Below are 21,834 nucleotides of genomic sequence, written 5' to 3'. Positions count from 1 at the left end.
AACACAGCACTTCTGGTACTCGGGCACCTTAACAGTAAATTAGTGGATCCCCCCTGGTATCCTGGCCAGCCGTGAGGCCTGTGCAGTGGATACGTCTGGACTGCCTAAATATCTCTCATAGACGGCCGTGTTGTAGCCGTGGTGGTACGAAGATTAAGGATTCCTCAGGTTGTGTGTGTACTGGAAAAGACCACTGCAAGGTTTCATTTTGAAAATGCTTTAATAAGGAAGTGTTGACAACACCGTTTTGCAAAATGTAAAGGTAACTATACAAATTCTTAATACAAAAAGAATAAATTAAAAGCAGATCTTTTTTAATTCTGCAACTTTTTCTACAACATACATATTTTTTCCTTGATTACAGTTGAACAGAATCCAGTAAAATCATTTTACATGCTCTAAAGTCAGTTTCAGGAGAGATCTAATTTTTTTTCTTTTTTTTTCCCCCTTTTTTTAAACTAGAGAGTCCATTTTACACAACTTGTAATAAAACTATTGACATTAATATATATGTAAAACTTTACATCTAGTTAACTAAGCAGTAACTGGTCATCTGATAGCACCTGAATGGGGATCGGCTATGCCTGAAACTAAAACTAATACAGAGTGAAAACAAATTTGACTGTTTCAACATTTTCAACACTCAACTGCATATAATATCATTTAAAAATAAACCCTGCCTCACAGCATAGCCTGGTGTATAGACTTTACACCAGACTTCTGGCTAAACAGAGGGAGCTTCAGACATGTAGACTAAGAATGCAATTGTGGCTTTATGTCCGATGGAGCCTTGAAAAATAAAAAAGTAAAGGAGGGGCTAAAGTTGGTAGTCAAGTGCTTGTATATAATAGCTATGTATATACCCCTCCATGTTATACTTAAATATGTTAATCTCATATGATTAACATTTTATGTACATTTGTGTTTAATTGAATTGAGCTAAACAGTAAAACCTGTTTTACTTAATCTGTCTTTACTACCAGACTGGCTGCTCACGTGTGCCTTGATTGCAAAACAGAAAAGCAGAACACAAAGCAAAACTCGATCCGTTTCTAGAAAGCTTTTTCTCTAATCAAGCCTGTTTGCATTTCAGGCTAACCTTTTTTTTTTTTTTTTCCCTCTTCTAATTTCAGGGCTGCCACCTTTTAACCTTTGCTGCAAAACTGCTGATCTGGTCTTGGAGGAATTAATGTTTCTTCCCGTAGTGCCCAGAGGCCTCATTATGCCGCTGTTGTTGAATTCTTTTTAATTAAAAGAAGGTACACAGAAAAAAAAAAAGTATTTACCAGGAAAATTAAAAAGAAAACAGACAGTTGCTCAGAGCCCCTAAAAAATCTGTGGGCTAAATTACTTGCTGCTGCTTAATTTAGTCCTTATTTAATCCTTCCAGTTTAGCTTCAGAATCATATCGGCAAATGTCAGTAATCTGTGATGTCTCCTATCCAGCTAAAAATCCAATTAGGAGCTTGCAATAATTCCCATGTTAAAGACCCCAAAGCACAGAGAGAGGTTTAAAACAGCATTTTGCGCTCTCAGATAAAGCGCACAATCATCTCACCGCTGTCGGTGCTTCCCGCGACTGGTGACGCAGATTCACTTACTTATTGCCGGAGGGGTCGTACTTCTCTCTTAGCGACTTCTTGGAGGTCCGCTAACGCCGGGCCTGCATGGCTGGCTTTAAAAACCTCTCGCCAGTGCAAAAATGTAAGCTGTTTTTTCAGAGGGATAACTGACGTATGCTTCAAGCGTGAGCGTTAGAGAGCTCCCTTCCTGCCGCAGCCCTCGCGCGTGACCGCGGGCAGGCAACTTGCCGTTTGTGCCCGCCGCCGTCCTCGCCTCGGCAAGGCCACTGCGGTGCCTTACGAGCCCTGCGAGGCTGCAGCGCAGCAGCTAAGCGCAGAGCGCTGAAGCAAACGTTTCTAATGGATGTCGGAGAAAGGCAGTAGCAGCTCGCATTAATTTTTAGAAAACCCATCATCTTTCCAGGTCTAATTACGAAGAACCCATTCTCTTTTAAAGCTTGGCATGCAGTTTTCCAGCAATCTTAATACAAAAAGGTGTGGCAGCCCCCAACTGGTGGTGTTTAATTATTTTAAACGTTTTGCCCTACTTGGTCTGGTAGACGCTACTGTTATTCTTGGAACACACACACGCACACACACTCGCACTTCTTTAAACTTAAGCTAACTTCAGTTTCTGCTTTTCACAAAGTAACCCCCTCCAGCCGTTTCTTTAATGCCTTTCCCATAGGAAATCATCGTTTGCACGCACAAACGGGGGAAGGCCAGGTACCTCCCCCCATCTAGTGGCAATAAAAATAGCGTAGCACCGCAATGAAGACTAGACGTGCCAGCTTCAACATCCACCTAGATTGTGCACTTGTTCATTACAAAAGTGTCTTTGAGGCCTTTAAAGTTCCATGGCTTGACATGTATAAAGCATTGCTCAAAAGTATGTGTAAACTTGCAGCTTCTTCCATGACTCTCTGCTGTGATTCCTTTTGGTATCAGTAGACAACTCTAGTTTGTGTCGAACACCTAATTTAGTTGCTTCTCTTTCTTGTGGTCGCTTCTTTCGATGTGAAAATTTGCCTAGTCTGCTGGTTATTAAACCCCGCTGCTGATCCCGTCCGTTTCCCGACAGACCGGTTCTCCCACACAGCAGTACACTGGTGATGAGCCCTTTGCTACACTGGTGCTAACGAAGGTAAGATAATTCGAACAGATATGTTAATGCAGCTTTACCGTGTCAATTATTAGATTGTGATGTGCTTTCCCTTTGATTTCGTGTTAACACTTTGTGCAGAAATAGATTAGAATTTATTGGCTGTATTTATTTGTAGAAAGGTTTTTGGCAATTTTTATCTTCATCTGAGTATTAAAAAAACCCCAAACAACAACCCCAACCTCTCTGTGTATTGGTATGTAATCTGTGCCAGTCACAGAGATGTTATGAGTAGCAGTACTTGCCTCTGCTTTAGGTAATGCCTTTGTAAACCTTGTCTGTCCAGTTTATAGTAGCTTGTAGACACCGACACTATGATACCAGCCCAGACCTCCAGTGTGTCTTCAGAGCATTGGATTATTTCACTTATTTTAGATGGGCTCAAAGTGAAGAAGGAGATGCTGTTTTCTGATAAAGGAGATGGTCGTGTCTGTCACTGGGTTAAATTAGAGAGATGTTCTTGTTTCGATAATTTGCTGAACACTCGTTGATGTTTGTTTGGCGATCTTTGGCAGTGCAGATCTGATTGTGAGATTCTGATGCATCTTTGAAGTGACAGGATCTTTACTGTTTCATAAAAGAAGCACTTGCAGGACTATGATGATATCTATTTCCCAGCATCTGTCCCATTCCCCCCCCCCCCCCACCCTCACCCCTTTAAACTAATGCTCTGTTGGCTTCAGATTGCAGGTCATGGAAATCTTATTACTGTTACATGCCACAGAACAATAAGATTTGATGTGAGCCTTGAAAGGCTTCCATTATTTAAAAAGAAAAACAATTTTTAAATTGCCGACTGACTGCTAAGATGGTTGTTTGTCTGCATCCGCTGCCCTGTGGGCTCCGGGAGGGATGTGTAGCAGTCTGTGGCAGTCGGATACGCTGCTGTCCATCGCTGTTGTGGTGAATGCCTCAGGGCCGGCGTTCTGCAATGTTGTCTTGAATTGCATCGTGAGAAAAGTGCTCGAGTTGAAGCTGGTGCTGGGTGACAGTGCATCTGGGTAAGGCAAATGAGAGGCAGTGAGGTGATCTCAGAATGGCATTGATGTGATTCGATTGAGGTCAGGGGTTCACACTAGAGTCCCAGGCTTGGCTTTTTCCTGTCCATACCACTGGACATCTGCTAATTCTGGATAGAGGGGAGAATCCAGGAAACAGCTATCGTTGTAGCTCCTGCGGGAGAAAGGAAACTTTGTTAGGACGACGAGGGCTCCTGGAAAGTTCAAGCATGCACATAAAACATCGTATTATGGGGAGGAATGTAGTATATCCACAAACGCCACTGGACTCTGCAGGTACCCCAGAGCTGATGTTTGGGGGTGGGCTCAGCATGCACAGCCCTCCCTTGACCGAGTTTGCTTTGGCCCCTGTAAGGGCACAAAGTGAAGGGCACCTCGCCCTGAAGGGAAGGTCACGTCGCAGCAGGGAGGCAGGGGAGGCGTGCTGTGCTGATGAGGTGCTGCCACCACGCCGTGCTGTAGCGCAGCGCGTCTGCGCACGCCTTACGCGCGGGTCTGTCTGCGCCTGGGGAGGGAACGCTGCTGTCTGCGCGTGTGGCCGCAGCGCTGGCTGTGCGGGGACCTCGGGGCAGACCTGGCTGCCCCAGCGCATGCAGTCTTGAAGCACCTCGCTGACTGTCCGTAGCGCTTTGCTGCGGGCAGAGGCTTGCGCGTCACTTGGCAATCCCACAGTGACGTGGCTTTTGCAAGGTGAGCTAGGAGGAACAGCAAAACCAAGTGACTAAAGACAGGGAGCCGGACGCACTGCGGAAAGGACAGTATTTTGTCGTAGGTGGCCTAGTACTCCTCTTGGGGCACCTCTTTTTACAAGCTACAGTTTCTTTTGCTGCATGGCTTTTTGTTTGCTTGCACAGAGCGGAAGAGACTCTACAGTTTATGGGAATTTTCTCTGCTCTTCATCTTAGAGCTCAGATCAGGATCAGCTCCTGGCTTAGTCTGTGGACCTCCTTGCCAGGGGAAAACATTGATGTCAAAATCTTGTCAAGATTTTTAAAAATGGCTGTTATATTTGCACAATAATATTCAGAATTGATGTTTCTCTCTTGTGCTTTGATTTGAACCAACTCCTAAGTCAGAGACTGTACTGGGACCAAATGTTGGAGATCTCCCTGCTTACTGTGGGGTTCTCGCTTCTTCCTCGGCTCCCTGCCCACCTTGCGGGACTGATCTCAGATCTGATGCAGTCGGGCGGTTCCTGCTTTCTCTGTTGTGTTTCCCACCTGGCTTGTCTGGGGCCCAGGCACAGAAGTGCTCGTCTGCGAGGGACCTGAGCGAGGAGGTTACTCGGCTGTGTTTTAAAGGGCCTTTTGTTTCCCGGCTCTGTGCTGCAGTATGGAGGTTTATGGGTTATCTCTCTAAAGCTAGGCTTGAAATACTTGACAGATTCCAGCTGTGAATGGTTGCAGATTCAAATGAGTGTCAGACAATGACTGCAGTTTAATTAAAACAGAAATACTCTGAGGGTTTTTTCATTCCCTCCACCCTGCCTCCTCTGTCTTCCCACAGGAACCAGGCCAGGGTTGTTCCTCGCTCCCTGAAACCTCATCGCTACTAACAGCCTTTGCCTTCACAGCTTTCCGCTGAGGCAGGAGAGCAGGAGCAAAGGAGGGCTCGGTGCCATGGCTGCAGCGCCGTGCTGGCAGCTCAATCCAGGTGCCCCCAGGCCTCGCCTCCCTGCCTCGCTGCTCCCAGAGCCTCCCCGCGGTGCTTTGCCACACGGCTTTGAAACGTCTCCAGCCATGAATCTGTCGCTATTGCCTGCTCTCTGTGCCTGCTCCACCTCTGTCTGAACACTTGCGCTGCCAGCCCGGCTGGCCTGCAGCCCTCTTTTGCTGAGGAAGAAGTCCTCTTTCTTTCACAGAGGAAAATGCAAGAGTCACAAGCTTGCTGAAAAGACACAGACGAGGCTTAGAGATGCTTTCAAGTTGTTTTTCCAAGAACTGAAGGAAGCCTTGTTGCCAAATAAACAGCCACACAATTAAAACGCCTGCTCCTCTGGGACAGTGGGATGCCAGTTATTTGCATTGTATTCGTGGCGCACAGACTACAGGGCAGAAGGATGAAAGAACAAAACATTCCCTTACTATACCTCTATTCATCAGTACTTTGGTGGGTTGGAGACTGAGACTCATCCATAGTGGGTGAGTTGTCTGTTGCTTCTCTGAACAAAGGAAAGCAAAAAAGGAGGAAAGAGGAAAGAGGAAATGTTAAAGAAAAGAACTGACACAGACATTGTTACGAGCTTATTAATCCAGTGGGGAAACAAGCTGATGAATCATCTTAAGAAAAAGAGTTAGTGACACAAAAACATGTCTGGGAGAACTGCAAATCTTTTGATTCATGCTGGGAGATAACAACCTGTTCTTGCAGTGGGGGAGTTTGTGTCGTGCATCTGATGGCAAACGGTACCTGCCCCTTATATGTTTATACATACGCATTGGGTATTCTGCTCAAGCGTGAAACAAGTACTGATCTGTCGCCGATTCTTTTTGCACTGGTTGTTGGTGCAGATCCTAAGGTATAAATCTAGGTAACTTTGCTTTCACCAGCTGAGAATTTGGCTTGAGTTTTTTTGCTATGAGGGACAGGGAGTAGCAGTTTTCTTGAATGGAAAGTCAGAGTTTCCCAACAAAATTCTCAGCTGTCTTCTAACCAGTATTAATTCTGCTCATTGTGGAGGTATTCAAAGGAATTAGGACTGGAATGGAGACTAAGACTTGAGTCCAGATTCAAGCCCTTCATAGGGGAAATTTCTGTGTACACTTAAGATAGCTGTCACTTTTGCCAGTCTTGCAATATCTTGACTTTTTGTGAAATAAGACCAGGAAAATTATCCTGTTCTAAAGCTGGAAGCAGATTCAAAGACCATATGAAGCTGGATGTCAAATGTATGAATTTAAAATTCAAACAAGGTAGAATGGATTTGTGGTTATGGATCTCCTCATGTCCATTTTAAAGTGCAGTTTACAGGTGACACTGGAATAAAACCAGAGGTCAAACTTGGTCATAGGTGACAGGAAGAAATTAAAGAACATGGGATTTTCCAGTGGCTGCACAGTAAAATATCTGCAGAATTAACTCTCCTAGTCCCAATTCACAACTCAGAAAACTGTATCTGGTTTTCTACTGTAGGGCCTAGGGTATTTTGAGGTCAGTAGTATGAAACTTTCTAGCTGGTATCACCAAACTCAACTTAGATGCAAATATTTGGGATATGCTGAGTTAGATGGGATCTTGAAATGATATTTATTTCATGTGATAGGACAAAATTACAGGACATTCCTTGAGAATACCCACAGGACCTTGCAAAAGGCTTTCTGTTTACTCCTTAAACTCCCTGCCTCAATTTAACCTCACAAAGAGGTTAAAGAACCCAATTACTACATTTACATGAGTAATGGCTACCTGCATATAATGACTCACTTGTGCTTTGGTGACGTGCATTAAGTGGCTGAAAAAAAGATGCACTTAATGGTTATTAAGTCCCATTGCTAGGGAAAACCTAGTAGTAAAATGTGGTTGCTGCACATACAAATATGGGAAGCATCTAACCTTGCCTTTGCAACAAAGATCTCCTTGGTCTGGAGAGCCAGCATGGTATTTGCTGGAAAAGATCAATTATTTCAGCATATGGAAAACTGAAGGAAAGAGGCTGTGTCCAAGCAGGGAGAACCTTCAAGACTTCTTTCACCCTTTTTTGTGGATTTCTCCTGTGGATTTCTCCTGATGACCACAACCTTTTAGATCCCTGCACTGAGCTAGGTGAATCCTCTAACCAGATCCCATAGAAACTCACCCAGTCTGCCATGCAAGAATGTGGTGGGGGCTGCCTGGCGGCGTGGCTGCTAGTTCACTTGACGGTGTTGAACTTCTCTGGCTGTGAGGTAAGGCAGCTGAAAGAAAAAACAAAGGGTGGAGAAAAATAACCGGTCAGATGAAGGCATAAAGGTCAGGGTGGTTCAGAAGCATCGGCTGATCAGACCAGCAGAAACATGTCCAGTTGTGTGTAAACACAACCTAGGAGGCACAACTCATTCAGTTCTTGAACGGCTCTGCCCAAATGTTGGCATGGGAGCAGCAAGCCTGGTACTGACGCTGCTGCATGTCATGGGCCATACCTGTCTTCAGAGCCACAGGAATGTTTTTTTTCAGCCCAGCCTTCAGCTGAATACAACAATCTGGACTCTCCCAAGCCCTGAATGAGAAACACCACACCTCTCCCAGCGTAAGGCTAATGAGTCTGTCTTGCTGCTGCCCCTGCCATCCAAACTGGCGGGGCCTGGCTGTGCATCTCCATGGGATCTCAACAGGAGCAGCCCAGCCCAACAGGCTCAGAGATGGTGGGGGATCTCAGCGAGTGTCTGCACAAATACGTTCCTTCATGTGCAGAGGAACAAAACAGCTCTGAAGATTTCAAAAGCTAAAACTGCTTCTCACTGTGCATTTGAAATAAAAAAGTTTGGCTTTGGTGAACTTGCTACTATGGGACTGAAGAAGGCTGATCTTACTTTAATGAAGCTAGAAACAAGCGGGACTAAAAATGTAACGTTGGCAGTGGTTCTCAGGGGAGTTTCCTCTGTGAGGGTCTAGCAAAGAAATGCACTTGGCTATTCTTTCCTTCTTGAATCCATACAGTGTTGACTCTCCGAGTTTAATGCATGCCCCGGAGTACAGTCCTCTTTGAAGGACAGCGTGAGGTCCAATAGACATATCAGCTAGGGGTTATCGGCTAAATGATAGATGTTTCTACCTAACATCCTCTTTGTGCCATTAAATTCTTTAGCTGCTGCCAAATGACACTTGGCGAGAAAAATAAATTTTCATTTGTTCCTTCTAGCTGACAGCCCCTGAGGTCAGTATCTTCCCATAGTCACAATTAGGAGCTGACTCTCCGAATGCAAAACTAACCTACACTGCCAGCTGGTCATGACAAGCTGTGACTATTGAGCATACTTACCACGGCACTGCCCAGAGATCACATTTAGATTTTAAGTCCCAGTTGGGTGGGGGAACAAACTGACTGAGTGGTTTCAATTCACCCCCCACCCCACTACTATTTTCCTTTCTAGATTTCCTAACTAAACTGATACTGTTTTCAAAGCTAAGCAAGGCAAAGGATTTTGGGGGGGGGGGTTTTTTTTTTTTTTAAATGTTCTTGTGTTTTCTGTTGCTGGCTGAAACAGAAATGTCCATTAATCAAAGAGGAGGAAGACAGTTTTTCATATTAAGAGACACAGGATGGTTCCAGCAGCCATTTGATTGTGTCCTGGTTCACATCTAGGCCTCCTGAATACCGTGGCACTACACATAAATCATCCTTTTATCAGGCAGTTGTTAATGGCATGGGAGGATTCTGGTGTCAAACTGCCTCTCTGACTCCACGCTAGGGTCAGTGGCAAGTACAAAAACCCAGCCAATGTCAGCGTGGCGGTCACTGGGAAACGAGCGTGATGCTCAGATGTCAGAAAGCCAAATACCAGCACAGGTAAATGATGTGCTGCTGGCTGGCTCAAGAAGGCTGCTAGAGCCTGTGGCAATGGTGTCTCCTGTGTCAAGGCTGAGGCACATGGAAGGGAGGAGATGGGTACTGCACAAATTCTGATTAACCTTCTCTCCCAGCCACACTGGGCTGGATTCAAGTTTTTAGCAAATCCTTGATCTATACAAACTGGCTTGTCAATGGTGATTGATGGCCAGTAAATATTTAACCTTGGACTGTTTCATAATACTTAGCGGTCTTTTCAGTGTAATGAATTTGACTGTTTTCTCACTGTTTAATATTAACAAGTATTGCAAACTCTGAACGTGACAGGGGGCCTACTATTGCACAAACTTGAGCACTCTGAAATTCAGAATATGATCAGCACAGCTATTGGAGTTGCATGGGAAAGCCAAGTATCAGTAGTGCACAAAGATGTCATCATTCAAACATTTTTGCAGGGGGCGGAAGGGCTGGAATGTTCCTCCTTTAACCCTTAACCTTTCTTGTGCCTTTAGTGTTTTACTGAGGACGTACAGTTCTCCTAGTCTGTGCGTATCTGTAGCTTGCTTCATCACTCCCCTCACTCTGAATACTAACAGTGGCTCCCCCGCGGTTTCTCTGTGTTCAGTCCCTAGTGGCATCAGCCAAATGCATACTGCAGTCTGAGGAAAGATCTGATGACAACGGGGCTTTGGGTCTCTCCCTGTCTTTTGAACTAATCATTCCAAAGCAATGACTTGTATGGAAAAAAACCTCCTTTGATGAGTATCTCAGATAAGGCTCATCCCCAGCATTAAGCCAACAGGTTGTGGTGAGCTGTATATGAAGGCTAGATAATATGTTATAGTCTGGCATCACTCTTAAGCCGCAGTGTAATGCCTGACGTGAAACCAGGCTGCGTGAAGCCCCCTGGCCCTCCCATCCCTTTGCCTGGAACCGGCTCTCACCTGACGTTGCTTTACACATCTGAGGCATTCTCGTGACCCTGCTGTGCGCCACAAAGGTGCTTTGCGAAGATGTGCTGTACTGGGAGCTGCTGTCCGAGGAAGTGGAGCTTGTGTGCGAGAGGCGGCTGTGTTCTTTGTGGGAGGCCGTGGACCGCTGGTACCACAGCCGGAGCTCGTCCGACACGGCAGTCCTACCCGAACCTTTCTCGTGGCCCTCTCTGCCCAGAGATGGAGTCCTTATGATTTGGGAGCGGGAGGGGGTCAGCCTGACGGAGTCCACTTCATCCCCGTGCCAATTCTCCTTAAACATTCCCCCTGCTGTGTAGGAGTTGGAGGTTTTAAATTGTGCTTTCACGCTGTAGTGTCCCTCCTGGTCGTTCTCCAGGCTCCGCACCACCACGGGCGTGGAGCTGCCCTCGATGTACAGGGGATACTCTTTGATCCTGTACTGGGAGGAAGGCTGGCTCTGGCTGTGCAGATAGACTCGGTGGTGCCCCGTCCCGTTCCTCGCAGCCAGGTTGGGCATGCTCCCTGAATTGGAAGAGACCAGGTTGCCTGCTGATTTGTGCCTTTGCCTCTGCCGCTCTCTGGCTTTCGAGGGGGAGTCCTCAGCCAGGGTGGAGTAGTTGGGGTTCATCTGAGCAGGGTAGTAGTGCTCAGAGCTGGAATGGCTGGTGCAGGAAGAGCAGTCGTCCATGGGGTCAGAGCCGTTACTGCTACGAGTCCTTGGGGTGTAGAAATCGGGGCTCCCTGTCTCATTTTCTGACCCGAGGAGCTTGCCTTGCGACTCCAAACTGGAGCTCCGGTGTCTAAAGTGCTGAGCTAAGCTGTGCAGTCTGGTCGGGCTGATGTCTACTGACCTGCAGGTACCAGGAAAACATTCAGGCTGATAAGCCAACAGGATGAAACACTTCCCCTTCCCTTCCGCGCATAAGGCCAGAGTCTGTGGCAAGGGAATATGAGGGCGCTGAAAACTTGGACCCCTCGAGCACTGTGTGGGGTCACAGGCTGTAAAGCAACCTGCTTCCCTGCCAGGAGGTTTGGGGTGATTAGGTCCAACTCCTGCTCCTCTCCAGTCTTCTTGGAGGTGGCATTCTGTCTGCAGCACTACAAGGGATATAAACTTCCCTGGTGCAAATACTCTGTTACTGGCCACCCCAGGAAAGACCCAGTCTCAAGGGCAAAACCTGGGCATCTTGAGCCCTTGGCTTTGCCGGTGCAGCCCTGTGGCAGAGCTATTTAGCTCAACACCATCCCTGTGCTGTTAGGTTCACCTTGCTCCAACTCTGTAAATCCCTCAGACCTTAGCTTCAAAGGTGGTGGGATTCCCTCGCATGTGGTCTGTGAATGGCCTGCACAGGTACAATTCACCTGGTGTCTTTCTTGCATTAGAGAGAGAGAGAGAGAGAGAGAGAGAGAGAGCGCGCGAGCACCCTTAGCCCAAAATGCAGTGGTTTCTCCACCAGCCTTTGAAAATTCACCTTTGTGAAGTAGCTACATTTTACTGCAGACTGGCTGTGGGTAATGCGCTTAAGTCTGTCAGCGGGTGACAGTCCTTCAGGCAACTACCCTGATTTGCAAGTTTACAAGGCTTGATTCATAGCCAAGTCTGGGTGGTCTCTATTCATCCGGGCTGTTTGGAGAGTTTCAGCCATCCATTCAAGGAGCAGGAACACCGCCCGGTGATGACTCACACAGCCCAAATGACAGACGGCCAAGGCCAGGGCGAACAGCTCATGAATGAGCCACAGACTGAGCGATGGTTGTTTCAAGCACCCAAATGCCCCATAACCAGTCAAGGCCACTTCTCGTCTCTCATGCAGCTCAGCTCTAGTGTTAACAAACATTGCACTCTTGAAAGGCACCTTCATCCAAAAACTTGTAACAAACTTAACCCAGGGCCTTAATGCCTTGTAGTGTTTCTGCCCTAGTCTGATGTGTTGGCATTACTCTTGATTTATGCCAAGCTAAATGATGTTAGGGCAGTATTCTCAGGGCAGGATACCTAACAGCACACAGCTATAGCTCAGCTCTGTTTCCCTCAGAATCCCTGGGAATTTGCCATGAGAGCAAAATAACACCGATGCTGAACAGTTGTAGAAATCTTGCTGAAAATCTGAGTCAAATTTGGCCATGCACATCAAATCCCCTCCCTTCAACTAACACTTCAGCTTATTCCATCATCAACCCTTGGCCAACGGGATCCCTGGGTGGCTTGCTTTGAACAGACAGGCGCTCTCTCCACATAAGCGCACACATGTGCACACACTTTATCTGTCACCATGAGAGAGAATTAACCCTACTCAACCTTTCACAACAGAAAGGAAATGATATTTTATCTCCAGCTGGATCTGTGGAGAAATTTACTGCAGAAATTAGTAGTAGTACCACAACCCTTTTAAAAGTGGTATGGGGTTGGTAATGCCTCAAAACAGTCGCCGGGATGAGAGGTCCCAGCAGAATAAAGCCTTGATTACTCTGAGGGGGTGATGAGGGGCAAGATCATGTTCATCAGAAGTGATTTCAGGATCTAAGTTCAGGGGAGATTGCTTCCTGGTGACAGTACTTGAGCCCCTGACATAAATTGGACTGGTACATGTGCTTCCCTGAACTGGGAATTAACATACTAGGAGAAGGACAAAATAAAGAATAGTTATGTTAGGGTAAGCAAGTTGAGGCTGTTGTGGAGCCAGGAGGACTTACCGTGTGGAGTGGACGTAGTGCGGACTGCGTACCCGTAGATCTGGTGTCGACGGCATGCTGGACTGGGAGTTCCAGTGGGGAAGGCTCCGGATGGGGCTGTTCTGCAGGGAGCTGCTCCCTCCCGCCTCAGCACAGCTCCCAGTGCTGGGGAACCGCTTGTGACTGCTGCAAAGCAAACACTGTGCTTCAGTTCCCAGGCAGGAATTTGAATGAGGGACTCCCCCGACTCACTCCAGGTCTCAGGAACACGCCTGTGGTCTTGCAGGGGTGAGTGGGAGCCATGTCAGCCACTACTCTGCACTGCTGCTGCAGGCTTTTGCTTCTGCAGTAGCTGAAGGTCAAGGCCAAGCCTGGTTAAAGCCCTAAGAGGATCCACTGTCCTTCCTTTCTAACCGTCTTTCAAAATAACAGTGAAGTACCAAGCAGCAGTTGTGTGATTGCAGGCTACTTTTTATGATACAATTTTTGGCCAAAATGCATAAGCGTCTCCTTTTGGTAAGGAACAGTTTTGCCATGAGTTTTGGAAAGAGCCTGACTCAGTTAGAGGCTGTTTCAGGCACATAACCCTGGTCATTACCAGCAACAACAGCACCTCCTAGAAGGGGGCTCACAGCCTTCCCTCCCAAAAGCAGAGGATGTTTATCTGGTGGGGCATTCAAAATGGCTAGCTCACCTGGAATGACTGTGTGAGGAGCGTTTCTTGACCTTCTCATAGGGTTCATCCAGGGATGACTCGCTCCACATCTTGGGTTTGATAGGTGACTTGTCGTAGTCGTTGCGGTGGTAATGCATTTGCCGGAGGCCATCTAGTGACTGTGGAGGAGGAGGCCTGTTGTGCAAGGGTGGCCGGGGAGGGAGTCCTTTGTGTGGGGACTGGAGAGGGGATATTGTGCTGGTGACCTGAGAATCCTCTGTGAAGAGAAAGAGGGAGAGAGGTGATGGTTTTGTGACACCTCCGATGCCAGCATTACCCAGGGGGGCAGCATCACACCTCGAGAGCCTGGTTCCTATCAGCACGCTTCCACTGGTTGGATTCAGGAGCCAACGGAAGGCCTAACTTTCAGAAGTGCACCAGCTGATATTCCCATTTTGGAGGGGAATGGCCAGCAAGAGTGAGTGACTTTGTATGAAATCTATTGAAATCTTAAGAGAAAAGAAAGGAAGATTCTGGGACTGTCTCTTACGGGAATTCAGAGCAGTAACTGTGGCAATAGTCCCAGCTCCAGGCTGACTACAAGTTGGAATCAGGAGGAACTCCTCTCAGGCCAGAGCCTTTTTGGCACTGGGAAGTTTGGGTGGATTATTATACAGAACGTTTCCTCCACTTTGGGTGTCAGTCAGTAATTCATGTATCCCTCTCTGTTTTGTTACTGCACTTTAGAATATGCAGCAGCCAACATACCGTCCTCGAGAACAAGGGCGTCCGAGAGGGAGCTGTCTTCACTGGCAATGTTTCCTTCTGAGGGGAAGAAAATAAAGATGGTCAGAGGGTCAGAAGCATCACAGTGACTGAATGCTGAACTGCATTCATTGCATATTCTTCCACTGAGTCTTAGCCTTAAGCAACCACCCACATCTTCTTCCTCACATAGCCAAGAGGCAAGAAGATACCTATAAATAACTGAATCAGCCCACTCTCAGTCTTGGAGGGCAGAGCTGGGGAAATCTGCAGGCCAGGTCTCTTGCTCACAGACTGCCTTTCAGGGAGCTGCTAACTCTTTTCAATTAATGGGGATTAAGACTGAGTCATAACCGAGAGCTGAGATCTCCAGAGGATGTAAAATGGCACAATGCCATAAATCAGATTTGTATCTGCTGTGGACCTCAGGCCTTAAGGACTTTGGGTTTGACCTTTGCCTTTCTAAAATGGTCATCCTGCTGCTAAAGGCTCACACTATGTTTCAGTTTTGTGTAATTCAGGGAAAACTTTCTGAGCATTCTCTGCAGCAACAGAAGAAAAAGCTCCCAAGTCCTTGCCGTGAATGCATCTGAGCTGCCTTCCCTATCCCACGTCCTTCAGGGCCACCTGCTAATCCTGGCTGCGGTCAACTTGGTACCCAAGTCACAAATACAGTAGCTGTAATCTCAGTTCCTGCTATAAAGGCACAGAGAAATGCTCTGCAAGTCAAAGGGAAATGATGAAATCAGTGAGGGAGAAAGAACCAAAGAAAGTTAATGGATTTCATGAAAAAACAATCAACAACCCACTAAACCATACAGTGCCCTGAGAACTACATTGTTAAAAAAAAAAAAAGAAGAAAAAAAAGAAAAAAAGCATTTTAACACAGCAATGACACTGTACCATTTTGATTTTACAGATGCCTTTCAGCAAGAGAGCTCACCCTAATCTGCTAACACTAATTACATTTGTACAGCACCACTCTGGAGGAGATGTTAACAGAGCGATTTTATAGGTGAACAAAGGAACCACAGTCTGGTTTCCTGACACACTTATAATCTACAGCATGACACTGCCTCTTGCTCTGTGAGCCAGCACATCCCTAATGCGCTGCACACAGCCCACTCCAGCTTCTACAGATACCGATCTGACAGCACGCTAGTATGGGAAATGGCAGCCCAACTGCCAGCACCCCTGGAGAGGGAAGAAAAGGAGGGGAAATCCATGCCCCAAACCATGAGTTCAAGGCAAGAATTTTGCTCTGCTCCCTGTACTCTACGGACCCTTCCGTGATGTTTTGGGCGCTGAGCCCCACTTACCATCTATGATCAGGGATGCTCTCTGGGTTGGCTTCTTTCCAGATTTGATGCGATACTCATTGATGGCGTTTTCGATCTCCTGCAGTTTCTTCAGGGCGTTCAGGTAGGACGTCTTCCTCTGTTTCTTCAGCTTTTTGCTGACATTCGGGTCGCTCGCCAGGCGTCGGGCAGCCTCTGTGATCTGCGACTGAATGGCAAACTCCCTCTCCAGGCGCTCCAGCTCTGCCTCCTTGGAAAAGGGAAATAGGTTGTGGTTGCCGTCAAACTCCCCTTGCCTGGCCATGGGGAAGCTCCCCAAGAGCCTGACCGCTCAAAACTCTCCATCAGGAAAACATCTATCATCATGCTGTTCTCCTAATCTCAAGGCCTACCTGTGTGTACCCTTCCCACCTCCAGCTGCTCACATGAACGGCTGGGAGCACGACTTGTGGGAGGGATGACACATACAAGAAGGATGTTTGTGCTCCAGCCCTAACCCCCTGTGCTAGCTGGCTTTACACGCAGCTCAGCATGGCCCAGTTCAGTGATGCTCTACTGTTGACACATTCATACTTTTACACCTGCCTTTTGGGCAATGTCTGCCTCCCACCCTTTCCTTGTTCCTGTTTCTTACTCCCATATTTGAGCGCCAGTCAATATCAGCCCTCGTATGTATGCAAAGCTACAGCTTTAACTTTCTTGACAGGTTTGTTCAACGCTCGCCGATCTCTTTGGGGAAACAAGGGAGAAGATGGCTAATTCCTCCCTGGTGTATGGCCATCACAGCCCAGGGGCAAGTATGAGCTGGTGTAATTATGGGCTGCTGTATCGCATTGCACCAGAAAATCGTCTCCTCGAGTTATAAGCCATAAGGGTGATCTCAGAGCGAGCACAGTGTGTAACAGAAGGCTTTCTGTACACCGGACGGCTCCAGCGCTAGCCACTGTAGGGTCTCAGCAGAGTTTCTAAATGCAACCAGGTGTACTCTGGAAGCTACCTACTGATTTTTAGTTACGCTTCGAAGTCAAGGGATCTAGGCAGATTTATGCCAGCACAGAAGCTGATACAGTGCTTCCTGGCACACAGGGACCCCAGGCTGTGATCTTCAAGTTATTTGCTGTTTGTAATGTATTTGGCTACCTTTCCCAACTGAATGGAGTTTTTGGTGTTGGTCTGCTAGAAAAGGGAACACAATACATTGTAAATTAGGGAAAAAAGCCAAACTCTTTTACTTCTAATGAAATGTGTTCAAATCACAAGCGCTGATAGCCACATGTTCATGGAGATCCTCCTGTTACGCAAATTCAGATCCTTTCTCTTCACTTAGAAGCAGTGTATGCTGCGAGAGCTGATGCTGTGGGAATTTTAATCGGACTGAAACGGTCCTCTTAAGTTTTTATTCTGGGCTTCTGGCTTAAAAAAATCCCTCTGTTGTCAATGAGTGAGCAGCATTGCCTTAAAACGATAATTATAAATTTTCTCACTTTACTGAATACTGGACCTTCCACGCCCACCTTTTTAAGAGGTCCCTTTTTGAAGAATTTATAAGCTCTGTCAATATCAAAGTTATTAAAAGTGGATTTGACACAATAGAGTTCTAAGGCTGGGAACCTGGTTTGCTGTGTTCTGGCAAAATCCTTCCTGGAGTCAGCAATGGGGATTACGGACCAGGTAGGGGCAATTACCAAGAAATACAATAGGACCCTACCCTGCAATTCATGCTCTGACAAAGCTCTTACTGAAGTTAACGAGAGTTTGGCGTGAGCTGTAATTTCAGGCCTTCACAGATTCAGTCCTAAATCACCCAGGATATCTTAGAAAAAACATCTTCACTTTCCTCCTGGCCATTATTGTCTATTTTCTTCCAGTGAGGCCCCAATAAATAAAACCTCAGAAGATGAGGGCTATCGTCTGCCTTCAGATGGAAGTGCCTTGCTTCAGGTCCCCATCACAGTTGGTCATTTCAGTCATGGAATTATGTGATTATGGGAGAATTTCACCTTTTGATTTAAATTTAGTTTCTAACGTTCATACTAGCTGAAAAGTATATGAAAATTATCAGTGGCCTCTAAAAGCTCTAAAACAGGCAGCCAAATAAACACAGCCCAACATTATTCTTCAAAAAGAGAAATTTATGATTTTCAAGGCAGTCAAAGTTTGACAGATGAAAAAGGTGGGAGGAAGGAAAAACTGAGTCAGCATGTTTGAAATGCTGTTGCCAAAATGGAGAGTGCCTGCAACAGGGAGGAGCTGCTTTACCGTCATGGTCTCCTGCCTGCCTACCTAACCCTTCTGCTGGAATAAGGAGATTCCTCACCCAGTGGCCCCAAAAGCTGCCTCTTAGCAGTAGGATCTGGGGAAGCTGGAAATCAGGCTATAAAACAGAGCAGCCAACAGACTGCAGGGCTTTTAGGAGTAACCTAGCAAAGCAGTGCTTCCCTTTGAAAAGCTTAATTAAATATGCTAGTTCATGAATATTTGACTTCAGTGGAATTCCTCTCCCAGGCTCCATTGAGAACAAAACCAAAGATCTCCGGCTGTTTATTTTTTCAGCAGAAGGAAAATGCCAACAAAACGACAAACAGTTAATTCCCTGGCTGAACTGAGCCTTAAACCACACAGTCACACCAGATCCAGTCTCTCCTCTTACAAAAATAAAAAGGAAACTCAAAACTGGAATATACACAAGTGTCTTGAGACAAATGCGTCTCTGCAGACAATGGCTTTTCTGTGAATCCGGTCCCGCCTTCCAGCTGCTGCAGGCCTGTTTTCACAGCCACGGTTCAGGGCACTGACCCAGCACATTGTGGGAGCCAGGGAAGAGAACAAACACTCCCTGGCAAACTTAGAAAAACATAATTCCAGCTCCCTATAGGTAGGGATGAAAGCTCTTTTGTTTAAGGATTGGGGAGTAAAATGCTTTTGTTTTACTATTGCAGGGCTAAGATGGATATTTCTGGTGCTTTTCTCCCCTGTTAGGGGAAAAATACCTGGGTGCTTCTGGTTCCGATTCAGATTGCTGCTAAAGCAGAAAGCAAGTGGTTGTTTGTGCTAAAAATGTCAGGCAGCAGCAAGGCTCAGATGGCTCAAGAGACTCCTGGTACGCTCCTTACTCGTACAAATCTCTGCAGTTGGTCACTGGAGTGTCTGGATCATCACTGGTCCAGTTGTCATCCAGGCTATTTCTGTTACTTCTAGCAAAGCCAGGGTTTAACCGTGAGGGTTTAAGCTCGACTCCAAGTCTGAACTAAGACCACTAACCCTCTCTCTGCTTTACTGTTCTGGTGCGAAATGAAAAAAAAAAAAAAAAAAAAGGCCCCATGACCAACTACAATCATTTAAAGGAAACACATTATGGCCCCTACATAATGCATGCTGGACGTCTTAGAGACCTGAGGTGGGGAAATGGGGCTGTAAGGGAAGGGCAAAGCCTCACCTCTCCCTTAGGCAGGATTTTCTGCTCATCCAGTTTAAAGGCAGTTCCTATTCTTCTCCTTACAATAGGCGGCTCCTCCCCAGGATCTAGAGGATATTCTCGTGGCAGCTTTCCTGTGAGTTCCTGCAAGAAGAAAATACTGTTAATTATCTGGGGAACGCTGCAGCGGAGTCCTTGCCTGTGCAAAGCACACCACCACGCTTGAACTGTGACTGTAAAATGGCAGGTGTTCACGGTCTTTCATTAACACCGAATGTAGTTCAGTCAGCTGATAATACGTACAGGAGAGCATCCCGCCCTGCAAACTCAGCCTGGGATCTGACACTTGGAGTGGAGAACTTTCCTAACCTGTGCACCAGTATGGATTTTGCTGATAGGGGGGAAAATGAACAAAACTGCTAGTGGCCTGCCCAGCACCGGTTTGTAGGTGGTGCCCATCCCTAGTGCCTTGGGGCCTGAGGCTGAACAGATTGCAGCATTATTTTCATCTGTGCTGTAGGGCTAGCAGGAAAGGACAGCTTCTACTGGTTTGCTTCTGAAAGGGGGATCAGCAGATCTGACTGTGTTGGTAACATTCATGCAGGATGCAGGCCTGCTGAGTCAGAAAGCCCCAATGGCAACAGCCATGCAGGTTATGACCTGCACATTAAAACATTCCCATGATGTGTTTGAGAGGAATGCAGTGAAAATAGTCACTAAAAGTGGTGCCTGGTACCTAATTACCTGTCTGATAACACTTCGTGTATCAGAACCCCTTCCAAACCCAGGGGATGTCGTGAGCAGCTTTGGAGTGATACTAGGTGATGCTTTGTCAGACCAATGGGGTCATTTGCAAAGTTTCGTTCAAAATCCGAAGCAAACTCCACAGAGCTGAGGAATATATGGAACACAGGAAGCAGCGAGTGCCAATATTGATGTGAATGCTGTGGGTTTTTTTCTTCTGGCATGCACAATACAGCCACACATATCTGAATTAAAGGCATTCAAATGCCTACAGAATAAGGCAGGAGCCTCACTACCAGAACAGCCCAACTTCTTGTACTCAAAAGTCTCCCTACGAAGGACAAAAGACTTTTGTGTTCTTTAGCATCAGCCTTGAGAGGATCCAGCTGGCAGAATAACCTAAATCATCTGAATCCCAAAGAACAGGGGCTGACCTTAACGCAAGTGCACAGCTCAGGCCCCTCCTGCCTGCCCTGGCCTCTCCCCCGCTCCCTAATGGGGGTTTTCTTTCTACTCTTTTCAGGTCACTAGGAAACAAGGACCTGGCCTTTTCAAATCCTTCCTCTAAGCAGTTCCCAGCAAAACGGGCTTGTAGCACAGCTCTGTGCTGATGTGCACAACCCACTTTTGTGAGAGGCACTGTTGCAGCATCTCGTGGGTCCCATTCTGTGTTCTCCATTCCAGCCCCGCGGAGTTATTTCAGCTGCTCTTCTGTAACGTGTTTCTCCTAGTGTTATGTGGCTCTAACTATCACATCAAGACACAGATTCTTGTATCCTTTCCTGAGGGAAACAAGGGCATTTTCTTTATAACCCCTAACTTAATATAAAGTAGGGCAGTAGGGAAAGAGTTAACATCTTCTGTAAAATGCCCAAGATTTGAGCAGAATAAAATTAATGTGGGCTACCATGCTGCCTTCATAAGCTGAAAAGTATTCACAGACACAGTCCTGAAATGTAATCTAAATTAATAAGTAACTGGAGTGGTGATGGCCTGAGGTAACTCAATGCCACTGTTATGAATGGCTCTGACCATGCCTATTTGATTATGTCCCCACTTTTAACCCTTTTTCATCTCCTAATTCACCTCCTTCTCTCCCTCTATTTTGGCCATTCCTATGCCAAAGCAGAAAGGACTCTGGGCAGTCTGAGAGGAAATGCTCCCAACAGCAGGGTATTGATGGATGAGCTGAACGGTTGCAAGATTGGGTCAGATCCCAAACGTCCATCAACTGCCTCTCTCAGATCATCTGCAGAAAGCAGTAACACTTTTTACCAGCTCTTAAGGTGTTGATAGATAGGCAGCCTTGCTGCAGCATGTTAAGAAGTTATTGCTCCTTATTGCTGGCCCCAAGCTCCAGTGGGGGGCTTGTGTCTGGGCCCTGGTTGCACAGTGCAGTGTCTGAGGCTGCACCACAGATGAAGATCATGTTAAAGTCAGAGCACTGGGCTGTGAGCTCCCGTGACTGAGGCACAGGCACTTCTTCCCTTCTGTGCACACTCCTGCAGGGCATTAATCTTCAGGTGGAGTTAGTTTAAGGTGGTAAATTCTTCCAGCTCTCAACTTTGTCCATCAGTCCCTGAAGAGCGTGTGATCACTTCCAGCAGCTGATCTTAGCTCTGCACTCGATGGACTTCTGGGACTGGATCTGCTCCTGCAACCTTTATCAGCCTAAGTTGTTTGCTGAAGTCAGCCAGGACTTCTCAGGTGAGAAAGGATCACTCGCGTTGAGTAAGAGGGGAATTGGGGCCTCAGAGATTTCTGCTGACTTTCTTCGTTGAGAGTTGTTTTCCATAGCTTATTCTTGTTGGCATTAAAGCCACAGACGATCGCAACAAAGAGCAATGAAAGCTGAATCAGTGGCCAGTGACCCAGTTCCCCTCTTTTTGTCAAAGGCGAAATACACATTAAATATTAAGCAACAACTGGAAGATCTCAGTGCCACTGTCTGCAGCCAGCTTCCTGTTTTGTTACACATCCTGACTTTTTGTTAAATTCAGATTTTTCCAGGCCTGGTAAACAAATGAGGATTTCCGAATGACCCAAGGGTAAGCTGCTGCTAATCTGTGTCTCCACGCACATTTGTAGTAGTGTTTTCATTTC

General features: G+C 46.6%; 1 protein-coding gene across 1 annotated transcript in view; it reads right to left on the bottom strand.

Annotated features, from left to right (window-relative positions):
• Positions 1–3,398: 3,398 nt before the first annotated feature.
• Positions 3,399–21,834, bottom strand: part of FRMD4A (FERM domain containing 4A) — a 153,417-nt gene continuing 134,981 nt past the window's right edge. The window contains exons 16-23 of the mRNA XM_067317001.1: positions 19,009–19,131; positions 15,594–15,822; positions 14,278–14,334; positions 13,549–13,786; positions 12,876–13,040; positions 10,173–11,032; positions 7,540–7,636; positions 3,399–3,897 (exon numbers count right to left, since the gene is read on the bottom strand). Coding sequence (XP_067173102.1) covers positions 3,795–3,897; positions 7,540–7,636; positions 10,173–11,032; positions 12,876–13,040; positions 13,549–13,786; positions 14,278–14,334; positions 15,594–15,822; positions 19,009–19,131 — 1,872 coding nt within the window. The 3' untranslated portion in view covers positions 3,399–3,794. The remainder of the gene's footprint in view (positions 3,898–7,539; positions 7,637–10,172; positions 11,033–12,875; positions 13,041–13,548; positions 13,787–14,277; positions 14,335–15,593; positions 15,823–19,008; positions 19,132–21,834) is intronic.

This window comes from Apteryx mantelli, chromosome 1 (assembly GCF_036417845.1).
Source record: "Apteryx mantelli isolate bAptMan1 chromosome 1, bAptMan1.hap1, whole genome shotgun sequence".
Lineage (NCBI taxonomy): Eukaryota > Metazoa > Chordata > Aves > Apterygiformes > Apterygidae > Apteryx > Apteryx mantelli.
This window is presented reverse-complemented; position numbering and strand designations above follow the sequence as displayed.